At 43.5% G+C, this 27,687-nt stretch overlaps 2 protein-coding genes across 4 annotated transcripts in view; both read right to left on the reverse strand.

Moving 5' to 3' along the window:
• The window catches only part of TFG (trafficking from ER to golgi regulator), a 43,470-nt gene extending 21,296 nt beyond the window's left edge, over positions 1-22,174 (reverse strand). For 2 of the 3 annotated variants that reach the window (XM_040980565.1, XM_040980563.1), the window contains exons 1-3: positions 21,819-22,174; positions 16,046-16,272; positions 13,616-13,699 (exon numbers count right to left, since the gene is read on the reverse strand). In XM_040980565.1, coding sequence (XP_040836499.1) covers positions 13,616-13,699; positions 16,046-16,229 — 268 coding nt within the window. In that variant the 5' untranslated portion in view covers positions 16,230-16,272; positions 21,819-22,174. The remainder of the gene's footprint in view (positions 1-13,615; positions 13,700-16,045; positions 16,273-21,818) is intronic. The other variant, XM_040980564.1, reaches the window with a different exon arrangement.
• ADGRG7 (adhesion G protein-coupled receptor G7) overlaps positions 21,670-27,687 on the reverse strand; it is a 64,533-nt gene continuing 58,515 nt past the window's right edge. Inside the window, exon 17 of the mRNA XM_040980923.1 lies at positions 21,670-21,996. Coding sequence (XP_040836857.1) covers positions 21,670-21,996 — 327 coding nt within the window. The remainder of the gene's footprint in view (positions 21,997-27,687) is intronic.

The following is a 27,687-nucleotide window of genomic DNA, read 5'->3' on the forward strand; positions in this document are numbered from 1 at the left end:
ACCCTTGCTGCTCCATTTCCAACCCAGCTACCTGGTGACAGCCTAGAAGAGGTGAAGAATGGCCCAAGTACTTGGGCCCCTGCACCTACAAGGGAGACCCAAAATGAGCTCCTGACTGCTGGCTTTGGGTCAGCCCAGTTCCAGCCATTGTAACAACTTTGGGAGTGAACCAGAGGATGGGAAATCTCTCTACCTCTCCTGTCTCAGCAACTAAGCATTTCAAATAAAATAAATAAAGGAAAGAGCATTCTCTCAAATTCATAGGCAAATTGTAAAAAATTAAGTCATTTGATAAAGAATAGCAGGACAGCCTGTATCTAGAATCTTGAGCTCACAGACTGCTGATTCTGAAGACCAAGGTCAAATATTGCAGGCAATGGTCTGCGTATGGACAAAAGTCAAAGACCAAAGTCAAGGTCTGTGGATGAGGGTCTACAGTTGGGCAATGGTCCAAGGACATAGATTGTTTGCTTTAAGATAGCCTTGAGGGCCCGGTGGTGTGGCCTAGCAGCTTAAGTCCTCGCCTTAAACATGCCAGGATCCCATATGGGCACTGGTTCTAATCCCAGCAGCTCCACTTCCCATCCAGCTCCCTGCTTGTGGCCTGGGAAAGCAGTCGAGGACGGCCCAAAGCCTTGGGACCCTGCACCCATGTCGGAGACCTGGAAGAAGTTCCTGGCTTTGGATCAGCATAGCATCAGCCGTTGCGGTCACTTGGGGAGTGAATCATCCAACGGAAGATCCTTCTCACTGTCTCTCCTCCTCTCTGTATATCTGACTTTCCAATAAAAATAAATAAATCTTAAAAAAAAAAAAAAGATATCCTTGAAATAGACTGATTCCTGTATTGGGTAAACACTGTTGCCTTCTGATCATTAAGCATTGGCCATCAATATGGAATGTAGCTATCAAAGTTTGTGCCACATCAACTCTAGTAATATAACTCCCAAGCATTTCAGTTAAGATTGAAGTAGCAAGCCTTCTAGGTCAACCTCCTTCCACAGAGAAGGGCTTCCTTCTGGCCACTTTTGTAGTCTTGGTCATATTGCCCCCTCTCTAATCCTGTTCTGCTGCTGCAACAAGCAGTGGTATTTTAACACAATCAAGGCAATATATGTCAACAACAGACCCTAAAACAAACTGGATGGGAAAGGGTGAAAGCATTTCTACAACATTAAGGATGAACACTCTCCTCATTAGTACTGAATACAGTTCTCAAAGTTTTAGCCAGAGCTATTAGGCAAGAAAAAGAAATCAAAGGTCTACAAATACAGAGGGGAACTAAAAGACTCCACTAAGAGATGAGTGAAACTCATAAGAGAGTTTAGCAAAGTTTCAGGATATAAAATCAACATACAAAAATCAATACTGTCAGGAGCCATGTACTATAGCCACACTGAAGCCACTTTGAATACAGACCTATAGGACGGTGGAAAACCCCCGGCTGGCAAGATGCTTGGGGAAAAGGTTATGAAACTAATCACATGGCTTAGCTTCAATTGTTTCTAGCAACTGTTTCAGAATGTAATTTATGCTGTATCTGCTGACATTTTGTTACTGATTACCTATGCTATTGTTGATATGTTGGTTACTATTGGTTTTTTTTTTTTTACATTTTCTTTTTTATTTTGACAATCTTTACATAGTTAATTAGGGTAAAAATGTTCAAGGGCTATAGGAAAGTGGATAAGATTATTATTTTTTCCATATTGTTTCCTTCATGTTTAAAGGGGGGTATTAAGGGAGAAGGCCCACCCAATTTCCCACCCTCCCCAGGTCCCGGATGTAGGGTATGCTCTGAGGTTCTTGCTGAAGTGGTTTTGATATTTCCACAGTTATGAATCGCTGCCAATCTTGCCACTCCAAGCACTATGAAGTCACTGAAGAATCCACTGATTGACACAGTCCATCATAGAGTCCCTGTTTGCCCGTATTTTGCTGCCAACATATAGCTGAGATGGATGGTTGACCTGTTCTGTCTTCTCTGTTTTCTTGGTTAGGGTTCTGAGTCCAGCATTTTGATTGGGGAGATCCCCAAAGAAACTTTGAGGTGTTCCCAGACCAGATTCTTGTATGTGCTAGCAAGTATAGGGCCCGGCATAGTCCATCGCCCCAATCAGTTGGTGGTTACAATTGCTGGGTCGGTTCTGTTTCCAGCCCCGACTTTCACTGGAACCAATGGGTGTTGCAGTCCAGCCTGGTTCTATCCAGCACATACTCGGTCCTCACATAAACCAGTGGGAGCTGCAGCCTAGTTGGAGCGACCCACAATAACCCTCACCAAGCCCACCCCACCCTGGTTTGCCAGTATGTGTAGCAGTAGTCCAGTCTGTCCCAAACCCCATTCTACCCCAGCCGCTCTCCTAGTTTAATGCCCTCCCATGGAAGTGGTAACCCAAGAGGGAGGAGCCCACTATTTCCCTCCCAGCCCTCTCCCATTCCCAGATTATGCACTCTCCAGGTAGTTCTGTGGTTTGACTTGACAGAACTAGCCCCCAGTGCCAGCCTCTTGCCGCTGATGCTGAGGCTAAGCCCAACCAACACTCACCCACTCTGATTTTTGCTTGCACCAGTAGGAATATTCAGCCCAGCCTGGCTATTCCCTGATCTAGTCCACATGAGGCCCATATGTGTTATAGCCCTGCCTAGTCTGGTCTGCCCCCATCCCAGCCCACACTCTCCTGCAGGAGTAGCTGTCCAGCAAAAAACCCTCCATTATTCCACTGCCGGCTCTGCCCCCTCCCACCTTGGTTCTCATGTGTACTGTTTGGGCACTGCGGTCCATTCTGGTACAGGCAACCGCACTTTGGCATTCTGTCTTGTGCACTAGTGTTTGATGCGACCAAACCTGGCTTGACCCACACTCTGTTCTGGTGCTCAGATTCACCAGTGGGTGATGTGAACGGGTTCAGCCTGGTCTGCCCCCATCCTATGCCAAATGTATGCCATTGGGATAATTTCCATACCTGTTCTGGGCTGTTTCCTATTGCGCTTCTTGCGCTTACCTGCAGGGACTGTGTCCTGCCAGAGGAGTTGCCCAGGCTCATCCATCAGAACCTCCCCCAGTGCCAGATTTCACGCTTACCTGTGAGTCCATGAGCCAGCCCTACTTGCAGTTCACGTCCTGTCCTAGCAGGAACCGTGGCTTTTCCTGACTGGCCTTCAACCCAATCTGGTCCTTGCTGTTGGATATTTCAGCCTAGCCATGGCTCGTCCATACCCACATACAGCTGACATATGGCTCAGTAGGGGTTTGAGACCTTGCCTAGTCCATTGCACATCTACCCTGGTCCTCCAAAGCACCAGACGGTGTTGGAATCTAGCTTGGCTTGGTGTGTCCAGTCTTAGTCCACATTTATGCCAAGGGAGACTACAACGGTATCCTGATCAGAACACAGCCCCCATTCCAGCCCATGCTGTCCTTGGTGGGAACCTCAACCCAGCTAGGGTGTCCCCTTAGCTCTCCAACCAGGCCTGTTCCCGGCCATAGGTCCCATGCATGCCAGTGGTTGCTCTGACTCAGCTTGGCACAGCCCTCACCTGTCCCGGCTCCTGCCTTAGTTGCTGTGGCTTAGCGTCCCTGACTCACGCAGACCAGTAGGTGCAAGAGCCTAGCTCGGCATGACCTGTGCTCCGTCCTGGTTTCTAATTTTGCTTGTGGGCTAAGGTTAGCTCCGTCCTGCCTATTCTACCCTGTTCCATTACCAACTGACACATTAGCCAGCTGTTGGAGCTACTTTTCCCAGCTTGTCCGACCCCCAGGTCTGGACTACATGTTCACCAGCGGGAACTATGACTTGCCACGGGAGTTTGCCAAGTTCCTTCACTTAATCCACTCCCAGACCCAGTTTTCATACATGCCACTGGTTTTAGGCCAGTGCCCAGCGCAGTCTGGCCTTCCATTTAGGCTTGTAAGAGCTGGTGAACGCTGCAGCCCTGCCCACCCCACACCCTAATCAGGATGCACATTCGGGTGCTGCTGTCCTGACCAGTCCAGACTATTGGGGGTTCCTTTACTTGTGATTGATGGCAGGCTCCTTGGTCACACCAAGCTTAGTCCATCACCACCCCAACTCTTGAGATAACCAGTGGGGCTAGAATTTTCACAGGATGTGGCCCACACATCCCTTACAGAATTTACCTCCGTTAAATGGTTCTTGAGTGCTAGTTAATGTAATGGCTTGCTTAATGTGACCCTTCTCCTGTCCATCATCATGTCAGGTAACATGATATAATTTGGCAGGACAAGCCCCAAGCCATAGCTTTTGCATGGACTGGTATTTGGTGGTCAGCATTGTTCAGTGATTACAAGTTTTACAAAGAGTTACTGCCAATGGGAATCTTTACGAATGCTTCACGTCCTAGAAGCACAATGGGTTCAACTTGGAGCTAACTAAGCAGTGACTCAAAGAACCAAAACCCCAGAGATCCCAGGCCGAGCGGCCAGCAGGCAGAGCCTGGCACCAAATGGCACACTGGCCGCCTAGGGACAGCTCACCACGTGCACATGGTGGCTGTCGTCTGGGATCCAGGCATGAGACGCCCAGTCCTGAGACCCACCAGCAGCCGAGAGGCTGCTGGAAGTTTAAATTCCCAGGCCCAAGGTTGCGCCCCTCCCAAATCCCATTCACCGCCCAATGAAGGGGGCAGCTGGGTCCCGGACCTGCCCAGTCACGGAGACCTCCCCCCTCGGTGTACTCACCCAGAAGGGAGTAGCCCCTGGAGCCCAGGCAGGCCCGGGGACAGCTCACCACGTGCACATGGTGACTGTCATCTGGGATCCAGGCATGAGACGCCCAGTCCTGAGACTCATTGTTACTATTGTTGATATGGTGGTTGCTCAAGAACAATCGGGCTTGAGACCATGGCCTACGTCCCAGTTTCTCCTTCCCTCTCTGAGCCTTAGTTACTGAGGAATATAAGAACCCTCAGTTGAAATCAATAAACTGAAAGCTTGATCAGACATCCTGTCTTGCTGTCTATTCTTTGTGTCTCTTGTCCAGTCATTCCGTCCTAGGTTGGTTGCAACCCCCGTTGACTGTCTGGCAGGACAGGACACGATAGCTTTTGTATACATAAACAATGTCACGGTTGAAAAAGAACCTGTGACTTCAGTCCCATTCACAACAGCTACAAAAAATTTAAATACCCTGGGGTAAAATTAACCAAACATGTGAACATTAAAAAACATTCTGTAATTACTATCATAACGAAAATTACAAAACTTTAAAGAACTTGAAGACATTAAAAATGGGAAACTTACATATCCATAGGTTAGAAGAATTAGTATTATACTAATGTCCATGCTAACCAAAGTAATTCAGATTAAATGTGATCCCAATCAAAATACAAGATATTCTTCTCAGATCTGGAAGAAAATGTCCCCCACCCATAAAATTCATATGGAATCACAAAACACTTTAAACAGTTAAAGCAATCCAAACCAGTAAAAATAAGGACGAAAGCATTACAACACCTGATTTCAAAGTGCATTATGTGGCAGTTATAATCAAAACAGAAGAAAATCAACATGATAGAACAGGGTAAGGACACGTTTAAACAGACAGAGAAATATTAGCCAGGATGAAGCAGAGAGGGCACATTACAAATAGGAAAACAGGCCAACAGCAGAGGGGCACCTGGAGAATAATGGACACAGGAAAGCAGTAGAGACAACGGTGTGCTTCTGCAGTGACCCAATGTGCCAGCAGCATTCAGCAAATGGTGATCTGAACTTCACTGTCAGAACTCCATCAGCAACCAGGTGGGAAAGGGAGCTTACAGGGAACTCAGGAGGAGAACCAGGAGAGAGAACTGCCCATCCTGTTGACCAGGGGCAGAATCAGAGCAGCAGATTCTATACAGGTGGTGCAGGCACAGGGTGGATATCACAGCCCAAATCATTCCTACAGCCATATCAGGCACCATCTTGCTTAGGAAGGCAATGACTTTGGGACAGGACTGCACATACACTAAGCTGGGAGAAAACTCATTTCAGGCTCAATGAACTGCAACAATGTGGCATTCTTCAAGTTGCACAAAAAAGAGGTCTAGATAGCACCAAGACCTAACAGCTAACAGATCAAGAATTCCATGAGTTTCACATCAGGCACCATTTTGCACAGTGTGGCAAAGGCTAAGACACTTTAGGGACAACAGTGAGCATGCTCTATCACCCTGGGAACTGCGTGAACTGAAACTGGGAGAAACGTTGTACAGACAATGGTGCAATAATTGCATGGGATCACAGGAGGGGGAGTGTTGAGCGAGGACCTGGGCTATGCAGACCATGGTGGAAGTTTAAGAGCCAAGATCTGAAACTCGCTATAGGGAATGGCACAACCAACTGCAAACAAAGAACTGTGTACCAACCACAGTAAGCAAAATGCAGACCTGTGGGTGACAGAGCTTGGAAACCAGCCCTAAGGAGAAGACTCGAACTACAAGTACAATGACCAACAGCAAAAGAAGAAACAAAGGCACAAAATATATTACTGAAGACTCTACTGCAAAGGAATAAAATCCTTTGCCATCCTCAGAGTAAACAGAAGAATACAAGAAGGAAATGGGAGATACAGAATTCAAAAACTCGTTCTAAAGCTTCTTATCAACAACCAGAAGCACATAATAGAGGAGTTCAGGGAATTTAAGGAGTATGTCACACAGAAAATGAATCAGATGAAAGTTGATATATCAGAAGTGAAGAATACAATGGAGCAAATTAAAAATACAGTGGAGAGTCTCCAAAATGGAATGAATGAAGCAGAAGAAGGAATCTCAAAATTGGCAGATATTTCCTGTCACCGGAGGAAACAAAAAGCTGGAAGCAGAGCCGAATCAGGTCAAAAAAAAGTATTCAAGAAATGAAAGACATTACTAAAAGGCCAAATACAAGAATTATGGGAATCCCTGGCAGGTCATAGCTCCCGTTGGTGAACACATGATCCAGACCTGGGGGTCGGACAAGCTGGGGAAAAGTAGCTCCAACAGCTGGCTAATGTGTGGGTTGGTAACAGAACGGGGTAGACCGGGCCGGACTGAACTAACCTTAGCCCACAAGCAAAATTAGAAACCAGGACGGAGCACAGGTCATGCCGAGCTGGGCTCTTGCCCACCTACTGGTCTGTATGAATCAGGGACGCTAAGCCACAGCAACTAAGGCAGGAGCCGGGACAGGTGAGGGCTGTGCCAAGCTGAGTCAGAGCAACCACTGGCATACATGGGACCTATGGCCGGGAACAGGCCTGGTTGGAGAGCTAAGTGGACACCCTAGCTGGGTTGAGGTTCCCACCAAGGACAGCATGGGCTGGAATGGGGGCTGTGTTCTGATCAGGATACTGTTGTAGTCTCCCTTGGCATAAATGTGGACTAAGACTGGACACACCAAGCCAAGCTAGATTCCAACACCATCTAGTGCTTTGGAGGACCAGGGTAGATGTGCAATGGACTAGGCAAGGTCTCAAACCCCTACTGAGCCATATGTCAGCTGTATGTGGGTATGGACGAGCCATGGCTAGGCTGAAATATCCAACAGCAAGGACCAGATTGGGTTGAAGGCCAGTCAGGAAAAGCCACGGTTCCTGCTAGGACAGGACGTGAACTGCGAGTAGGGCTGGCTCATGGACTCACAGGTAAGCGTGAAATCTGGCACTGGGGGAGGTTCTGATGGATGAGCCTGGGCAACTCCTCTGGCAGGACACAGTCCCTGCAGGTAAGCGCAAGAAGCACAATAGGAAACAGCCCAAAACAGGTATGGAAATTATCCCAATGGCATACATTTGGCATAGGATGGGGGCAGACCAGGCTGAACCCGTTCACATCACCCACTGGTGAATCTGAGCACCAGAACAGAGTGTGGGTCAAGCCAGGTTTGGTCGCGACAAAAAAACCAGGGTACATTACAGAATGCCAAGGTGAAGTGACTTGTACTGGATGTGACTGCAGTGCCCAAACAGTGCACATGAGAACCAGGGTGGGAGGAGGCAAAGCCAACAGGAGAATGTGGGCTCCCCTGCTGGACAACTACTTCCATTGGAAAGCGTGAGTCAGGGTGGGGGCAGACTAGACTAGGCAGGCTATAACACCTGTGGGCCTCATGTGAGCTAAATAAGGGAAGGGCCAGGCTGGAATGACTGTTCCTACTGGTGCAAGCAAAAATTAGAGTGGGTGAGGGTTGGTTGGGCATAGCCTTAGCATCAGTTGGCAGAAGCTGGCACTGTGGGCTAATTCTATCAAAGTCAAATGTCAGAACCACCTGGATAGTACATAATCTGGGAGTGGGAGTGGCCAAAAGGAAAATAGTAGGTTCCTCCCTCAGGGTTACCAATCCCACCGGAGGGCACAAAAACCAGGGCAGGGAATGGGGTGGCTAGACAGAAAGGCATGCAACAGCATGTGTGTGGGCTGGATAGTTGGGCTGGTTAGGTGGAACTAGGCCTCAATGCCCATCAACATGTACAAGAGCTGAATGGGATGTGGGATAGACTGGACTAGTATGGGACACATACTGGCAAACCAGGATAGGGGGCAGGCCTGGTGGGTTATTGTGGGTCGCTCCAACTAGGCTGCAGCTCCCACTGGTTTATGTGAGGACCGAGTATGTGCTGGATAGAACCAGGCTGGAATGCAATACCCACTGGTTTCAGTGGAAGTCGGGGCTGGAAACAGAACCGACCCAGCAATTGTAACCACCAGCTGACTTGGCAATGGACTGTACCTGGCCCTGTACTTGCAAGTACACACAAGAATCTGGTCTGGGAACACCTCAGACAGTTTCTTTGGGGATCTCCCCCAATCGAACTGCTGGACTCAGAATCCTGACCATCAAAAAACAGAGGACAGAACAAGTCAGTCAACTACCTCAGCCATATGTTAGCAGTGAAAAACTGGGCAGAGACTCTATGATGGACTACCAATCAGTGGATTCTTCAGTGACTTCACAGTGCTTGGAATGGCGAGATTGACAGCAATTCATAACTACCGAACTGTCAAAACCACTTGAGCTAGAATCTCAGAGCATGCCCCACATTCGGGAGCTGAGATGGGTAGGAGACTGGGTGGGACTTCTCCCTTTATCTTCCGCTTTACCCCAGATATATGACAAAAACAATGTGGAAATAATAGTCTTACCCACTCTCCTGTAGCCTTTGAACCTTTTTGCCCTAACTATGTAAAGAATGCTAAAAATAAAGGAAACAAAAAGTTATGGGAGTCACAGAAGGTGCAGAAAGAGATTCTAGGTTTACAACTATATTCAATGAAATAATAAAGGAAAAATTCCCTAATCTAGAGAAATAATTGGGAAACAACATCCAGGAGGGACACACAACTCCCAACAGGGTTGACCAAAAACAATCTTCACCACCACACACGATAATTAAGTCCCTTCAATGAACCTAAGGAAAAGATCCTTAAATGTACATGTGAAAAAAATCAACTGACAATTAAATCAACTGGCAATTAAATTCAAAGGAGACCTCTCACAGAAAACTCTACAGGCCAGAAGAGAATGGAGCAACATATTCCAGATTCTAAAAGAACAAACTGTCAGCCCAGAATAAGGTACCTAACAAAGCTTTTCTTTGTCTTTGAAAACGAAATAAAATTCTTCCACAGTAAAGAAAAATTGTAACAGGTCTCTTCCAAATCTACCCTACAAATGATACTTACGTATATTCTCTTAACAGAGAAAAGGAATAGCACCCACCAAAACCAAAGGCAAATGTGAACAACATCCCAGTGGAAAAAACAACAGAAGACTAAATCAATGAACAACCCACTAATAAATGGCAGGAACAAATTACCACCTGTTTATATTAACCCTGAATGATAATGGCTTAAGCCCATCAATCAAATGTCAGATTAGTAGACTGGAGATACATCTCACCAACCAAGATCTATCTCATGGATTTTGATGTTTTCAGCTTCATTTTATCAAAACACTTTTTTTTCATTAAATTACTTAATGACATTTATCATACAGAAGTATCACTTTCTTCAAGATGGTTTTGATTTCTTTTTTCATTTCTTCAGCGACAATTAGTCATTCAGTAGCATGTTAATTAACTTCATGGCATTTTTAATTTCTTTTTTCTTTTTGCCACTGATTTTGTTTTTTGGCTTTTCATACAAGGGATGCATAGTAACTGTGTAATGGAGACTATCACATTCAGTGGCATGTTGTTTAAATTCATGGCATTGTAAATTTCTCTTTTTCTTCCTGTTGTTTTTGTCTTATGGCTTTTCACTTGGGGAATGCATAGTACAGACAGACATATCCCTATGTGAGGATTCTGTGAAGTGTGCATCTCTACTTCAGGATAAGGATGGACTCCCAGTGAAACTGTTGGATGTGTCTTGACAATGGGATGCTGGATTTTCTGCCACTGTCTATACCCGCAATGATGGATTTAAGACTGGCTACAAGGAACTATGGGAGAACTCACTGGACGGGGGACATCAGGGGAAGGTTTATCCCAAGGGCAATGGAATTGTATCATAAAATGATAATAATTATAAAGAATAAAGAGGAACTAAAAAATTTTTGACTCCAGCACAAGAATTTACACATCAACCAAGGGAACGAACCAATGGAAGTTAATCAACACATAAACATTTGACAAATGAGTGAAAATCACTCTTTGGAGAAAGGACAGCCTCTTCAAATGTTGTTAGGAAAACTGGAAATCTGAATGCTTAAGCATGAAATCAGACCCCAACATTAACACAAATCAATTCACAATGGATCACAAACTGTCAAATCACTAGAGGAAAACATCGGGGAAATACTACAAAATAGTGATACAGGCAGACTTCTTGGAAAAGACTCTGAAAGCACAAACAATAAAGGCAAAAATAGCAAAATGAGATTACATCAAGCTAAAAGTTTCTACACTACAAAACAAAGATGTAACTCACAGAATGGGAGATGTTTCACATACATGTGATCAGGTATTAACATCCAGAATATATAAGCAGATCAAGAAACTTAAAAACAACAATACAGACAGTCCAATTAAGGAATAAGCTAAGGATACAAACAAGTAATTTTAAAGGATGAAATACAAATGACCAGCAGACATATGAAAAGATGCTCAGGATCACTAACCCTCAGGGAAATGCAAATAAAAAAACATAATGAGGTTTCACTTCACCCCACCAGAAAGGCTGTTTTTTCAAAAAAAATAGCCAATGTTGATGAGGATGTTGGGTAGAAGTACCCCACTGAATTACTGGTAGAAATGTATGAGCATACAACCATTACAGAAGGCAGTACAGAGATTCCTCAGAAATCTGAGAGATACCGTATGACCCAGCAATTTCACACCTTGACTGGTAGGGGAAACGAAATCGATCTAGAGAGTTATTTATTCCCCTATGTTTATAGCAGCTCCATTCACAATGGCTAAGAGCCAGAAGTCCATCAACTAATGACTGGATTAAATTATGGAGTATACACATAATGGAACCTTCTCAGCCATAAAGAAAAAAGAAAGAAATGAAATTTTATCTTTTGCGGTAAAATAGATACAACCAGAAATCATTAGGTTAATCAGAAAAACCAGTCCCAAAAAAGACAAATATGCTTTCCCCGATTTAAGTCTATTACATTTGAGTATATTTCTATTCTTTCCACCTTCGAACTTATTGGAAATATATTGGGCTTTCTTATTCTCAATTTTTCTTTCATTTTCTGTTTTTGTACTCTTTGTTCTCTAATTCCTTTTCTAATTTTTTTAATCTCTTATAATCTATTGGTTTTTTGTTTTGTTTTTCTTATTTTATCTGTTTATTACTAGTGGCAGAGATGAGGCCAGTGCTTTGGCTCAACTGGCTAATCCTCTACCTCCAAGTGCCAGCATTCCATAAGGGTGCCAGTTTGTGTCTCAGCTGCTCCACTTCCCATCCAACTCCCTGCTTATGGCTTGGCAAAGCTGTAGAGAATGACCCAATGCCCATGTCAGAGATCCAGAAGAAACTCCTGGCTTCAGATCACCTCAGCTCCAGCCACTGCAGCCATCTGGGGAGTGAACCAGCAAATGGAAGATCTGTTTCTCCTTTTCTCTATAAATCTGCCTTTCAATTAAAAATAAATAAATCTTAAAAGAGAAAGAGAGAGCTCTATTCACATGTTTACTTCCTAAATGCCAGCAACAGCCAGGGACGTGGAAGCTGAGAGCCAGTAAGTCGATCAGGTCTCCAACATGGATGGCAAAAACCCATTACTTGAGCCTGCATGTGCGGCCTCCTGGGTGCACACAGGCAAGAAGCTGGAATCAACAGCAGAGCCAGATACTACTTAACCTAATCATTTCGTATTTAATTTTACTCATTGTATTTTCTACCTGATTGCCGTAAGTTCTTTTAAAATCCCTTTTGGTACTGAACTCATATTCTTCTTCCTTGGTAACTATCAAAATACATTTTGTAGGTTATCACTTCTATTAACTCAAATTCTTAGACATCTTAATATTGCTCATTGTGATCTTGTTATTTACTTATATGCTGTTTTGTGTATTTTACAATTTTGAACTCTAAGTTCATCAACAGATTGTCAGTGAAAAATCTGTGTGACCTGCATTAGAATACACTTTTATAGGGAGCTGGCGTGGTGGCATAACCCACATGGATGCCAGTTTGAGTCCTGGCTACTCCACTTCCCATTCTGCTCACTTTTTACGGCCAGGCTCTTGTGCCCTGCACCCATGTCAGAGACTCGGAGAAAGCTCCTGGCTGTTGGCTTTGGACTGATCCAGCTGATCACTGCAATTATTTGGGGAGTGAACCAGTGGCTGTAAATTCTGTCTGCCTGTCCTCTCTAACTGCATTTCCAACAGAAATTAAATCTAAAAAAAAAAAATCACCATCCAGATTTTACATTGCCTCTCTGTTCTGATGGTAGTATCTTGACTTAAAGAGGTCCCAAAATAAATAAGTACTATTTTTACCTAATCATGGTACCATGTTAATTCGTATTAATTTCTATCTTGTTCCTTAAGTATTTTGCCTTACAAATCTAATAAAATCTACAGTATTTTGTAGCTAAACTACTACATTTACTTTTACTTGTTTTTATCACAACTATCTACAGTCCTGACACTCTTCCAATGTCTTAAGTAATAGACTCAACAGTAAGTTAAGCCCTGACAATAAGTAACATCAGACTAGATTAAAGAATGATTACAAATTCTTAGCAAACTAAGAGGTAGTTACAACCCTGACATTATTTTTAACCTTGATACTACATGGAAGTGCTACATATACTACTTAGCGTAACAAAGCAGATGTAGAATTTAAGACATATTTATTAAACTTTTGAAAATGCAAACAAAAGCAATTCCCAATTCTAACAGAACAAAATTAAAGCTACAATACTATATTAGAGATAGCTAGTATCTGATTTCAAAACTTTAACAAATTTTAATAAAACGCATATTTTTTTAAATTAAATATTTTAAAACATACAGAGCCAAAATCTTTAAGTAATTTTAAGTTCCCTGAATGCAAAATAATTTCACCACTTTCTGAATTAGGTATCACTTAAGTCATTAAAAGGAAAGATATAGTATTTAAAACGCAATTAAAATTCTGAAGTTCTCAGAAGTTTATCACTCACCAAACAATGTCAGTTTCAGTATCCTACTGCACTGAATTGCAAAGGAAAGGTCAGAACTATCAAAAATTGTGATAAGATCTCCATCTGAAATTTAAAAACAAAAAAAATCAATTTCACATTTAGTTTAGCAGTAAATTAGGACATAGATAAAATTAACACCCAGAATTCTAGATAATTAGAACCCCCCGTAAAAACCTTAAGCAAACATGAAATAATATTTGTTTTAAAAAAAAAAATCAAGCTATTATTGTTCATACTCTTATAATCAAGTATTTATCATATACTCAAGTGAAAACATAGCTGCATTAAATCAGATTCTTGGTAGCAATATCACAAAATACTGGTTTAGAGTAAAAATTTCAAGCAACATAAACATATTTATCCAGTTAAATTAATAAAGACTTTCATAGTTCAAATCTTAATTCTAATACAACAAAAAACACTGACATAAATGGAGGTGAAATCACACAATAAATACAAGACCTGCAAAAATATATCAAGATTTTGCAGAACTGCATTAGTTCTGTCCTCCAGAAAAATATTTATTCACAAAACAGCATATTCAAGACTGAAAAGTCCCAAGAATAAAAGAGTACTAAATATTGTATTACTTGTATTTTTGAAAAGCTTTCAAAGAGTTAGGGTCTCGGACATTCATGAGAAGTTCAGAGAGAGCAAAGTAAGATAAGCCAGACACAGAGCTGGTCAGGGTCTCTACAGGGTATCTTGACAGAGTTGGGTAGAGTTTTGCCCTGGGTAGGCCAACAAGCTGCTCCAGGGATGCTCTGTTGCCTCATTTTATTCAGAGGTAAATTTGTTCAAAAGTCAGAATTACAGAAAAAAAGGAAAGAGGGAGGGAAGGAAGGAAGGAAAGGCTGATCCATCTTCTGTCCATTGGTTTATTCCCAAATGGATGCAACTGCTGGGGCTGGCCAGGTCAAAGCCAGTAGCTTTTTCCAGGTCTTCCACATGGCTGGCAGAGGCTCACCAACTTTGGCCATCTTCCACTGCTTTTCCCAGCCTATTAAGCAGGGAGCCAGATAAGAAGTAGAATAACTACACTTAAACCATAGAACATGGGACCCTGGCATCTATGTGGCAGCTTTACTCACTATGCCACAACATCAGCACCTGTGCCCAATTTAAGTGATTAAGAGACAACACTGTGGTACACTGAATTAAGACATCACCTGCTATGCCAGCATCCCATACAAGCACCATCTGCAGTCCTGGACACTCTACTTCCTAACTTGCTTCCTGTTAAAGGCCTGGGAAAGCAGAAGATGGCCCCAGTGCCTTTGCCCATCTCAGCCATGTGAGAGACACTGATGGAGTACAGGGCTACAGGCTCCAGCCTAGTCCAGGTCCCTGCTATTGAGACCATCCTGGGAGTGAACCGAAGAGGGAAGCTCACTCTGATTCTCCCTTCCTATAAACCATTTGATAAATAAATCTATATGTAAATTCATATAACACACACATATATTTTCATACTATAAACTGAGCCTGTACATCAGCATATTACACTATCTGAAAACTTCCTGTAATAAAAACACATCTTCATTTAAACCAGCTTCTGTAACTAGTTCACCATAAATTCCTTATTCATTGAATACACACCAATATCACTTCCACTCCAGGATATACACATAGAAATGTGTGTACATATATACGTATATATATGTATATCATGCTATCAGACTACTCACTCTTAAAAAGAACAAACTCCTGTGTTTTGCAATAAAATGGACACAACTGGAGATCATTACACTCAATGGTACACCCAAAAAAGATAAATACCATAGTTTCTCTACTTTGTGGTAACCCATACATAGAATACAGAAATTACATAGGTAATATACAATAATATATAAGTGAAATTGGCACTTCATTTCATTATTGTTTATAGATTATGCCTATATACCTAAGAAATAATGGCTTTTTTCCTTACTACTGCTTGAATTCTTTATTTAGTGAAGGATTAGGCTTGTCATTATAAAGTACACTTAAACTATGCCACTGTAAAAATTAAAATAAGGAAGGAGAAGGAAGGGTGGGAGCAAGGGAGGAACGCAGCGGGGGTAGAGTAGGAACTATCACTATGCTCTTAAAATTGTATATACAAAATACACGAAATCTCTATAAGTAAATATACAACTATATGCATACATGTATACTTTAAAAAATGAAAACAAGTAGTATATGAGCATAAATGAAAATGCTTATAAAAAATTCCAAAAAATCTGTAACAATAAACTTAAGCTACTTTTAACTTATAAAACAATTATATTAATAGCCCAAATATCTCATTCAATAAAAGGCCACTCAAGCACCATGAAGGGAGAAAACACAGTTCAATGAATATGGACCCAAACACACACATATACCTACGGACTGCCTCTTAAAAATAAACTTCAAAAAGACTCTTACCTTCATCTTTATACTTTATTGTAACTTCATCATTACTCAGAAGTTTTCCTCTGAAAACTCGTTGCATCATTAGCACTAATTCATCATAGGTAATATCTTCATTATGAATGGGAATTCGTCGAATATCCTCCCCAAGTTGAGCTTTGATGATTAACTTCCCACTTAGATCCAACTGTCCATTCATGGTGGATTCCAGGATGTTTTATTTATGTACGTCTAGAGAAAAACTGATAAAAGACACTTCTTACAAAATAAAATATACCTTAAAAACTGAAAGCAGTTACTGTTAGGATCTAAGAAATTAATGTTTCCAAAAGAGAATTACTGTACCAATGTTACCACCCTCACATTGCATTATTATGAAGGCAATTCTAGTATGTGTCTTATGTCTATTACTACCTTCTCCATGTATTTAACTGCTAATCTGACATTACTCTAGATTGCTAACAGGTCTGAAAACAAATTCCTGATCTTCCACCTAAAATTGCAACTTCCCCAACCCATTTTGGGACTACCCTTCCCCTCCTTCTTTTCCATTGCTCAATACCAAACAAAGCAAAATAAAACCTTGGTCTTTCCTTTTCTCATACCTTACATTTCAAACTTACTTTGAGGCTCTTTCCAGAATCCAATCACCTCACTATGCCTTCACTATTGACTCAATTCAACTCACCTTCACCTCCTGCTTAAATTATTAAAGACTGTTAACTGCTTTTCAATACACCCATATCCTGCTAAATAAGACCTAATGTCACTCCAAATCTTCCAATGAATTCCTCACTTTCTTTTTTTTTAAAGATTTATTTATTTATTGGAAAGTCAAATATACAGAGAGGAGGAGAGACAGAGAGGAAGACCTTCCGTCCGATGATTCACTCCCCAAGTAACCGCAACAGTTGATGCTATGCCAATCCAAAGCCAGGATCCAGGAACCTCTTCCGGGTCTCCCACACGGATGCAGGGTCCCAAAGCTTTGGGTCATCTTCTACTACTTTCCCAGGCCGCAAGCAGGGAGCTGGATGGGAAGTGGAGCTGCCAGGATGAGAACCGGCGCCCATATGGGATCCAGGTGCGTTCAAGGCGAGAACTTTAGCCGCTGAGCCATGCCGCCGGGCCCAATGAATTCCTCACTTTCTACATGTCCCCAGTACTCATCCCTGCTACACTCATACTCTTCTTAAAGCTTTGCACTTACTACTCCTTTTGAACATTTTCAGACAACTAGTGATTCAGGCCACTAACCAAAGTCTTCCCTAACCATCATGACCTGCTGCGCTGAGTACCTGATCTGTTCCAGCTACCCTACTTCCAATACAGCATCCTGTTAACATCCCTGGGAGGCAGCAAGATGCCAGCTCAAGTACTTGGGTCCCTGTCATGCTCAGAAAGAGATCAGGACTGGGTTTCCAACTCCTTGCTTTCGCCAGGCCCAGTCCCTAACCCCAACTGCTGCAAGCCATTTGGAAGTTAATCAGCAGATGAAAGATCTTCTCTTTCAAATAAAATGAAAAATTAAAAAGTGAAAAAAATCTATAAAAAAAAATACATACATACATACATAAAATGGCTTCCCTGGGTCACATCTGCTGTAACAATTGGTACATCAGCATCCCCTGAGTGCCTGGGTCCAAGTCCAATTCTCACTCCTGACTGCAGCTTCCTGCTGATGTGGCAGCTAAGGGCTCACGTGGCCAGGTCCCTACCACTTGCCTGGGAGATCCACACTGAGTTTCCAGCTTTTTCTTCTGGCCCAGCCCTAGAACATGCAAACAACTAGGAAGTAAACCAGCAGACAGCAAGCTATCCATCTGCTTTCAAATATTTTGTAAAGGCTCCCCTATTACTATATTACCACCTTGCATTATTTTTCTTCAAAGCACTTAGCAGTTTTATCAGACATTAAAAATTATTTTCACTTTTCCCACTGAAAGGTAGGAAGTATATAGTGCCCAGCATACAATAATCATTCCACAATTGTTAAAGAGAAAAACAAAGACTGACTTCAAAACTCTGATCGCTTAAAAATCTAAATGCTAACCCAGAAAAAACAATTTGAACACAACAGAACCTCCCATTTCCCAAAGAAAGATTCGTTAAGTATTCTGAGCAAGGATCAATGGGTAATACCTGCCACGTTTTCTATTATCATTTTTATTTGAAAAGGAGAGAAGGAGAGAGAGAGAGAGAAAGAAAGAAAAGAAAGATAATATCAGTCTGCTGGTTCACTTCCCCAAACACCCTCAGGAGCTGGGGCTGGGCCAAGCCAAAACCAGGAACTCAGAACTCACCCCAAGTTCCCAAAATGAGTGGCAGGACTCAAGAACCTGAGCCATCATCACGTGCTGCCTTGCAGACCATAGGTAGCTGGAAGCTGGACCAAACTGGGGGTGGGACTCTAGCCAGGAACTCTGATATGGGCTGCAGGTGTCCCAAATGGCACCTTAACTGCTCTGTCGAACACACCTGTGCCTCCCCTAGCCTCCACGTTTTCTAGTAAGACTCTCTACAGTGATACTACAAAGCCCATAACCACACCTAATCAAGTGGGTGCTTATGAGTAGACTGTATACTTTAAGACAGAAATTAAAACAGTATCAGAGTACTAGTCACTAAACAATTTGTCATAGAAAATTTCCCTTCTTGAGCTTTAATTTAATCTTATGAGGGGGTTATTCAGTATTACTGCCCGAAAATACTTTAAAATCTTACACTCCAGTTCTCCTGCAATTTCATGACTACTAATGCTTAACATTGCTTCTCAAGGCCAGGATGTTCCCTGTGTTATCTATAATCACTGAGCATTTCCTTAACACAGCTCCTCCCCCCTCTCCAGGCTGCTGAAGGTGACGACCTTCCAGAGGCCACACTCTGCCTTCTTGCTGGGACCTTTCTGTTTCCCACTGACAACACCAAGACACCTCTTTGCAGCCATTTCTCTGCCTTGGTGTTCATGCATGAATTCACTCTCAAACAAATCAACCCCTCAAATACTTGAAAAAACATTCTGAGTCCTAAATCATCTCATGAATATTAAATATAAACACCCTAATGCTCTTTATGTAAACACTCCAGGTCTTTTCATCTGAGAAGGGGTGAGGAGTAAAATCATTTGGCCTGGCCCTTTCAAGGCAACTGCAGGTGGGCCTCCAAATTCAATAAATCTGTAAGAGGCTAACTTTTAAGCTGATAATTTCATATTGACTGAGAGCAATGTTTTAAAAACCCAAATGCCCTTGGCAGAAAAAAGGTTCAGCAACCCAGCCTTAAATGAACATTTCTAGATGGCTTCACCACTGTCTAGACAGACTGTATCTTAATAAATCTTTAATGAAACAAGGCATTAAAAATATTACTCTAGGGATTGGTGCAATGATGACACAGACTAATACCTTAGCTGTGGCACCAGCATGTGTCCCAGCTGCTTCACTTCTAATCCAGTTCCCTGTTTATGGTCCGGGAAAACAGCAGAAGGTGGCTCAAGTCCTTGGAAACCTATACCCAGGTGGGAAACCTGGAAGAAGTTCTGATTCCAGATCCGCTAGGCACTCTTGTTGTAGCCATCTGCAGAGTGGCAGATCTCTTTGTCCTTCTGTTTGTAACTCTACCTTTCAAAAAAAAGTAATTTTTAATTAAAAGTATCACTCTAAAGTCAGTTCAGAACAGAGCAGACTGTGTTCCACTATCTGGATGCTTGTCTTAATGCAAAACACAGTTAGCTTTCTTATCAGCCAATTCTCACAACAGCTTGCTCATGAAGACTGTAATTGAAACCTCTGCTGGGCAAGTGTGGTGGTTCAACAGGCTAATCCTCCGCCTTGCAGTGCTGGCATTCCATATGGGTACAGTCCCAGCTGTTCCACTTCCCACCCAGCACCCTGTTTACTGCTGGGGAAGACAGCGGAGGATGGCCCAAGTTCTGGACAATGTGAGAGACCTGAAGAGGCTCCTGACTTCAGAACGGCTCAGCTCCAGCCACTGCAGCTATTTGGGGAGTGCACCAGCAGACGGAAGTCCTTCTCTGTAATTCTGCCTTTCAAATAAAAAATAAATAAATAAAAATAAACCAAAAAAGGACCTCTATGAACTATCACTTCACCTGTTTGTCAAACCTGCCCTCCCCATTCAGGAAGCACTTGCTGAATACCTACTTACATTCTGAGCTCTAAAATATGTTACTTCAACAATGACAAATATTCCATCCCGTCTGTATTGGCAGCCTGAACACAATGAAGTCCTTTCAGTAAATCATTGTGCTTGCTGCCTTTCTCTACCTTACAGGATATGTAAACCAGCAATTTCTACAGGGACCAGGGTTTAGGTTCAGTCAGATGTTATTACCTCTCTCAGCAGCCTTACAGTATACAGTATTTAAAGGACTGTTTTCTTTCTCTGCACATAGTAATGAGGAATAAAACACTTCTGATAGAGAGCGTGGAAGAAGAGCGCTCTAACAGATCAGTTCTCAAATCAGACTTTCACACAGTAGCTCAATACTTTCTCTATGTAGTGAGAAAGTGATTCCTCACATCAGACGTGCTAATTAAATCTCATCAACACAAAATGTAACATAATTTGGATGAGTTCTACACCCTTGAAGCTGTGTATACTTTCTACCAAGTTTCCCACAAATTCACTTCCAACGCTTCCCACTGACCATGAATCCCTTGCAGTCAAGAACCAAGCTTCCCTCCTAAGAGTATAGCTTCACAGTCATCTCCTTAAATCAAACACATCAGTTTCACAAAGCAATTTCTCTAATGGCAGAAAGCTGGTTCTCTTTTCCCCTAAGATCTAAGCCACTACTTACTAGACCTGAAAGTGAGATCCTCACATTTTCTTCTCCCATTTTGCCCCACTCCACCCTCACCCCCAAGTCCAGAAATGACCTGAACTCTTCAACAGCTACACTTTTGTCAGCAACCAAAATAAATGAACATGCCCAAGGAGTCACAGCATTAAAAAAAAAAAAAAGCCTGCCCCTCAAACCAGCATCCACGTATGCACTTCGTATCCAAACCTCGGCTTCCACTAACCCTACAATAAAGACCAGCTCAAAATCAGGGGTGAGGTTAGCAGCTCCCTTGCAGAAATCCTCCGCCACGTCAGCCCTCAATTGTTCCAAAGAATGCAGGGGGCCTCAAATCCTGCTCTCTAAATCCAAGAATCTAAAGATTCCCAATACTGGTTATGTGACCCCAAATTTTCCAAGGCCCAATTTCATCCCAGGATATATCCTCGTCTAGACTGGGATGAGTCCTTGAGATGAATACGTGAGATCCACAACACTTCGAGGCCACAGCAAACTCGAAAGTTAGCAGTCGTCCTCACTGGAGACATGGGCTGGGCCTCCAGGCGGCGCGTGATTAAGCGCTGACACAGCCAAGAACTAGGGTCCTCTCATGCAACCGCCAACAAAGCTATTCCCACAGGCGCCACTTCCCACCCTCCCTGCCATTCCAAGGCCCTCTGGGGTGAAGTGCCGGTGACCCCAGGCCTCCCAGAGCGCCTCTCCTCTCCAGGACAACGGACTTCTTGGAGACAGAGGGAACCCGCACCAGAGGCACTCGCTACCCTCAACGTCCTCCCCACCCCCCAAGCCGGCCCTGCGCCCCTGGGACCCAGAGTCACCTCCCTCCCCATCCCCAAGCAACGCCCCGCCGGCCCACCCCTCCGCTCCCCCTGGGGCTCCCGTCCACGGCCCCTCCGGCCCCACCCGCCTGGCGCCGGCAGCTTCCAGCGAGGCCTTCCCCCAGCGCGGCCTGCGGGGCCGTACCAGCGGGCCGAAGCCGCCGCCTGTCCGCGGGTCTGCGCTGACCGGGCCGGTGCGAGGGGACGCTCGTGGCGGCTCGCGGGGAGGCTGCGTTCACGGCCCAGCCGGTCGCCTTCCGCGGCCGCCGCACTCGGTTGGCAGGCTCGCGCGGGGACGGGCCAATCGCACAGACCCAACAAGCCTAGCGAGAGCTCGGGCCCAGTACGTGGCAGGTGGGGGAAGGCGAAGGGCGGGAGTAAAAGGAAAAAAAAAAATCCCGTCCTTTCGGCCCGCCTCTGGGCGAGCGGGCCTTCCTAGGCACGCATGCGCAGCGGAGGGAGGCGAGGCGCCCCGGCCCTCTCACTGGAGGAAGGGATGGAGGAACTGCCAGCGGAACGGATGGAAGCATGCGCAGGGCGTGACTGGGCGCTTCCGGTTTTCCTGAAAACGTGTATTTCCTGCTTCTCGCCCGTGGGCGTGGCTTGGTGTGAGAGTCTGGACTGTCAGAGCCAGCTGAGTGTGGGCGTCTTTTCTAGTTTGGGTGGCTTTTGTTTGTTCTAAGATGTATTAATTTTTATTTGAAAGGCAGATTTACAGAGAGAATCGGGTGGATTTTATTGAGTGGCCGTTGGTGGTTCTCCTTGTCACGTCTCAACAACACTAACGCTTTTCCCGCCCGCCTCCTGCGAATCCATTCATTCCTTGTAGGCTGCCTACACTTTGCCAAACTCAGTGCTAGGAATGGGGCTGATGAATCAGTTTGTGAGTGCGGAGTCTCCAACACGACGGAGAAAACCAATAGTATTGCAAGGCAGAACAAACCTTTAGTTGTGTAAAGGGCAAAAGCTGGGAACCAGAAGTCTTTTTTCCTAAAAGGTTGAGGCATTTGAGCATTCTCCAAATAACCCTTCCTTCTCCCTTGCTTAAAGCGTTTGTTTTGGACATATTTATCGAACGGGATTTTGGGGGAGATATGGTGAACACTGGGGAAGTTAGGGAGGGAAGTATTATTCCAGGTTTCAAGTAGCTTTTACCTTATGATTTTAAGAAATAAGTGACAAAACATGATAGGGCGCACTTTAGTCAGAGCTTTTCATGACAGATATCGGGCCCATGGCGTCTGCATCAGAATTTTGCCGTGGGACAAGAAAGCAGACCCAACATTGTGGGGTTGGCATGTTCACAGAGGAGAAATTACTAAGAGGAAACATGGAAGGGGAATTCTGGCTCAACAAAGCAACAGCAGAGGATAGGATGATCAAATATCCCCTGGGGGCAGGGGCTAGTGCAGGCCAAGAAACCTGTTCAGATAGTGAAGATGGAGCAGTTCACTGTTGAAACTGGACTTAATAAGGAAGTGCAAAAATAAGCCAAGCTGACCGAGGTTTAGCCAAGCAAATAATCTCTCTTGTAAGAGACTGGGCAAACAGGTGAAACATTTCAGATCCACCTGATTCCCAGTTGTTCACTGAAGGCTCCTCAAGAAACCTATTGACAGGTACATTCAGATGTTTCTGGGTGAAAAGTTGTCCTTTTAGTACTGTCAGTATGGCATCTTTTTGAGGTTTTATGTTTGAAAGTTCAGTTTGAGAGTGAATTACAAGGGTGGGGTACTTTTTGCCTATGAGATGTATTTCCCAACAGTTGTGTGTGAGCCTTACAACAATCACTTGCAGGGACTGAGGACTCCAAAGCAACAACAGCAAAAAAGGAGTTCTTGGTTTTCTCCAGAGAATGGTCTTTGTTGCCTGTTATTTAGACTTGAGTAATACAAACTGGGGAAAGGAAACACTCTCCAACAGTACTGTATTTGAGATTGTGTGGGATTCGGTAAAACCAAACTGATCAGGGCAGAATTTGCACATTCCCTAGAGGAAGTGAATTATGCCATGTACCATCTTCCTAAAAAGAAATTCAGACCCTGAGGCAAAAGGTAAAGAGAAACCTTAACCTGCGAAAGGGAGAACCTCCTCTCTCACTTGATCCCTGTGAAGGGGGCACTCACTCAGGAATCATGTCCCTGGGGAAAAAAACAAGCTGGCTTATATGACACTGTGGCTAGTTGCAATGTAGGAAGAGAGGAAGCCTTAGGTGACCTTGCAGGAGGGCTGGGGCTGACAGACTCCAAAATGAGGGCTGGGGCTGACAGACTCCAAAATGTGTATTCCCTCATACTTCATCTCCAGTATCAGTAAAGTCTCATGAAAACACCTGTTCCCAGCTACCACCGCAGACATGGAGAACTGGGATTGGGAGGAGTCCACAAGCCAAGCAGAAGCAGAAGCTACTTCACATGGGAAGTAAGAACCAGGAAAGTAAAAGCATCATGTGCGAGTCAGGTCAGAGACTTGAGTCATGTGAGATAAGAACATCTGCAGAACATCAAAATGCTTCCCTAGAATTCCCCAAAAAGATAGATTGACTAATTTAAACTTTATAAAAGAATGCCTTCTGATGTTGAACTGGATACAGGTTGTTAATGTTGTGATTCAGCATGAAGTCTTGGATATTTGAGTTACCTTTAGGTGTCACATGAGAGCATATATGTATACGCTGCTCATAGTTGAGGTGATGGTGACTGGAGCCGGCTGTGACAGCTTCGGCTCCTCTTGGAGTTTGGTGGTAACTAGGCCAGTGGCAGGCAGTGGGGCTCTGCGGGGCTCTCTGGTTTTACTTTTCATAGGTACAACAGAGTATCATGTGAGTTGAATTTTCTGGGATATAACATGTTATGGAAAATATAACCATGTTGCTGGAATTCAATATTTTTCATTCTTGGATAATATTCCTTTGCGTGAGTATACTACAAGTTTTCCTTTATCGATTCAATCATCAAAGTGTACCTGTTTCTACTTTGTGGCTATGTGCCTCTCTGAACATTCTTATACATGTCTCTTACAGAGTTTCTCTTGGATACATACCTATTCATATATTGCTGAATGGTAGCTTTGGCAAATATTTAGCTGGAGGTGATAATGCCAGCCCTTGGTATTATTAAGACTTAGGAGAGAGGAAGGGCCATGAATGGTATCTTTTGTGACCCACTGATGATGGTAAAGACCATAGCATAACCCTGACTTTGTATACCAAGCATTTGACAAATGGACATTTAGTTCCTTGTTTGATCTCATGTATTTGCTGTACCCTGGTTTGTCTTTCTATGTTTATCTGGTCCACCACACCCATCATGAGGTCAATGATTATATTTTTGTAGTCACTGCCAGCAGGCAGCATTGAGTGCTATGTGTATATGGTAGACATACAGTGAATATCTGCAGAGTCCATGAATTAGTTATTACTAGTCCTGTGATGTCTTATAGCTATTCACACATGCCAGTGTTCTGAGGCTCCTAAGAAATGAAGGTGGTAATTGCCCACAGGGAGATAACCTGAACTCAAGCATTACTTTGTTATTCAGAAGAACATGATTTTGCCACAATTTGTGTAGATATTTAGTTGCTATTGTTTATTAGTGAGGCCAAACAAAGCAAGCTTTCATGCAATTATCGCTAAGCATTTATAGTTACATTTATTGAAGATCAAACATGCCCTTAATTATATTGTTCTCAAAATTCTAAAAGTAATCACATTCTTTTTTTTTTTTTTTTTAGATTTATTTTTATTATTTTTTATTGGAAAGGCGGATATACAGAGAGGAGAGACAGAGAGGAAGATCTTCCGTCCGATGATTCACTCCCCAAGTGAGCCGCAACGGGTCGATACTATGCCGATCCGAAGCCAGGAGCCTCTTCCGGGTCTCCCGCGCGGGTGCAGGGTCCCAAAGCTTTGGGCCGTCCTCGACTGCTTTCCCAGGCCACAGGCAGGGAGCTGGAAGGGAAGCGGGGCTGCCGGGATTAGAACCGGCGCCCATATGGGATCCCGGGCGTGCTAGGCGAGGACTTAACCACTTGCGCCACCGCGCCGGGCCCAAGTAATCACATTCTTAAAAGTTTATTTTTATTGGACAAGCAAAGTTACAGAAACAGACAAAGAGTTTTCTTCCAGCCACTCGTTCATTCCAAAAATGGACACCGATAATCAGAGCTGGGTCAGAAGCCAGGAATTTCTTCCTGGTCTCCCACCTGGGTGCAGGGACCCAAAAACTTGGGCTATTCTACACCACTCTCCTAGCTGATGAAGAAGGAGCTGAATCAGAAGTGGAGCAGCCAAAATTAGAACCAGCACCTGTATAGGATGGCGGTGCTGCAGGCAGAGGCTTATATGCCACCACATGGGACCCAGTTAATCTAAAGTACTGCTAGAGAAGAAACACTTCACATGACATTTCTAGTGTACTAGGGAAGCCATCGTACATGGAAACATTTATTTTTTAGGCTTTTGTTTTATTTATTTGTCATGCAAAGAAAATGAGGAAGAGGGAAAGACAGAGACCTTCTCTCTGCTCATTCTGCTCTCAGTCATTTAAGCAGGCAGGGGTAGGCCATGCTGAAACCAATGATCTGGAATTACATCCGTGTCTTCCATATCAGTAGCTAGGACCTGAACACTTGGGCCATCATATCTACTTTCTCTAACAAATTATCAGAAAGATGTATCAGAAACATCCAGAAACTAAATCACTTCTCTGACATGGGATGCCACTGCTGAAGTCTGCAGCTCAACCTGCCACAATGATATTCTCAGGATTATGTTTTCAAGTGAAATATTATAGCGTACAAGAATATGTACACAAATCTGAGGAAAAGATTTTGTTCAAGTGCAAATGTCATGTTTCAAAAATACATTACAGCACATAAAAGAGAAAGATAGGAAAATCTCGAGATTTGCCCTTGGTTACTGTCTGAGAAATTGAGCATTCCACCAATCTTTTATAAGAATAGTGTATTATCTTTAAAGTGAAAGATAGGAAAATCTCGAGATTTGCCCTTGGTTACTGTCTGAGAAATTGAGCATTCCACCAATCTTTTATAAGAATAGTGTATTATGTTTAGAGTGTATGGACAATTGGTTTTTCACTGAAAGCTTGTTCCTTTCTATGAGTCTGCAGTCTTTGTAATATGCTTGGCAATGGGTGCCTGTGTGACCAATCCCCAGTACAAGTTCTGAATACTGACTCTGTAGTGAGCTTTTCTGGGAGACAATATTTCATACATTGCCAGAATTTGTTGCTGGAAGCATCAAGTGCAGCCTGTGCAATCCCACTACAAGAGACACTTGGATGCTTGTCCTGGTTTTCCTCATGTGACTCTTCATTTGGTGGTTTGGTTTCATGTCCCTCTGTTGTAAATCATAGCTACGACTGTGACTCTATACTGAGTTTTCAATGCTCGTCACACATAGTGTGGTCTTAGGGACTTCCAACACAGGTCTTTATATCACTTACATAAAAAAGAAAAATGAGTTCACAAACAAGACTGTGAGTTTCTGTAGGTAAATGCTTTTGCATATGCAAAAGATCTGGAATGGTACACATGAAACTTTTTGCAATAACTGGGGGGAAGAAAAGAAATAGACAACAGCATGAATATAATAGTAATAGTTAAGGCTGTTAGCTGTATCTGCTATACTCATACTCATTTGTTCATTTATCTTGTTTTTGAAAGATTTATGTTTTTATTGGAAAGTCAGATATACAAAGAAGAGGAGAGACAGAGAAGATCCTCTGTCTGCTGATCTCCCCAAGTGGCTGCAATGGCCGGAGCTGCGTTGATCTGAAGCCAGGAGCCCGGAGCCTCTTCTGGGTCTCTCATGTGGGTACAGGGTCCCAAGGCTTTGGGCCATCCTCGACTGCTTTCCTAGGCCACAAGCAGGGAGCTGGATGGGAAGTGGAGCACTGGGACATGAACCATCTCCCATATGGGATCCCTGTATATGCAAGGTGAGGACTTTTTAGCCAGTAGGCTGCAATGCCAGGCCCTATTAATTTATTTAT

This window comes from Ochotona curzoniae, unplaced genomic scaffold, assembly GCF_017591425.1.
Source record: "Ochotona curzoniae isolate NIBS_2020 unplaced genomic scaffold, NIBS_Ocur_1.0 contig_3498, whole genome shotgun sequence".
Taxonomy (NCBI): Eukaryota; Metazoa; Chordata; class Mammalia; order Lagomorpha; family Ochotonidae; genus Ochotona; species Ochotona curzoniae.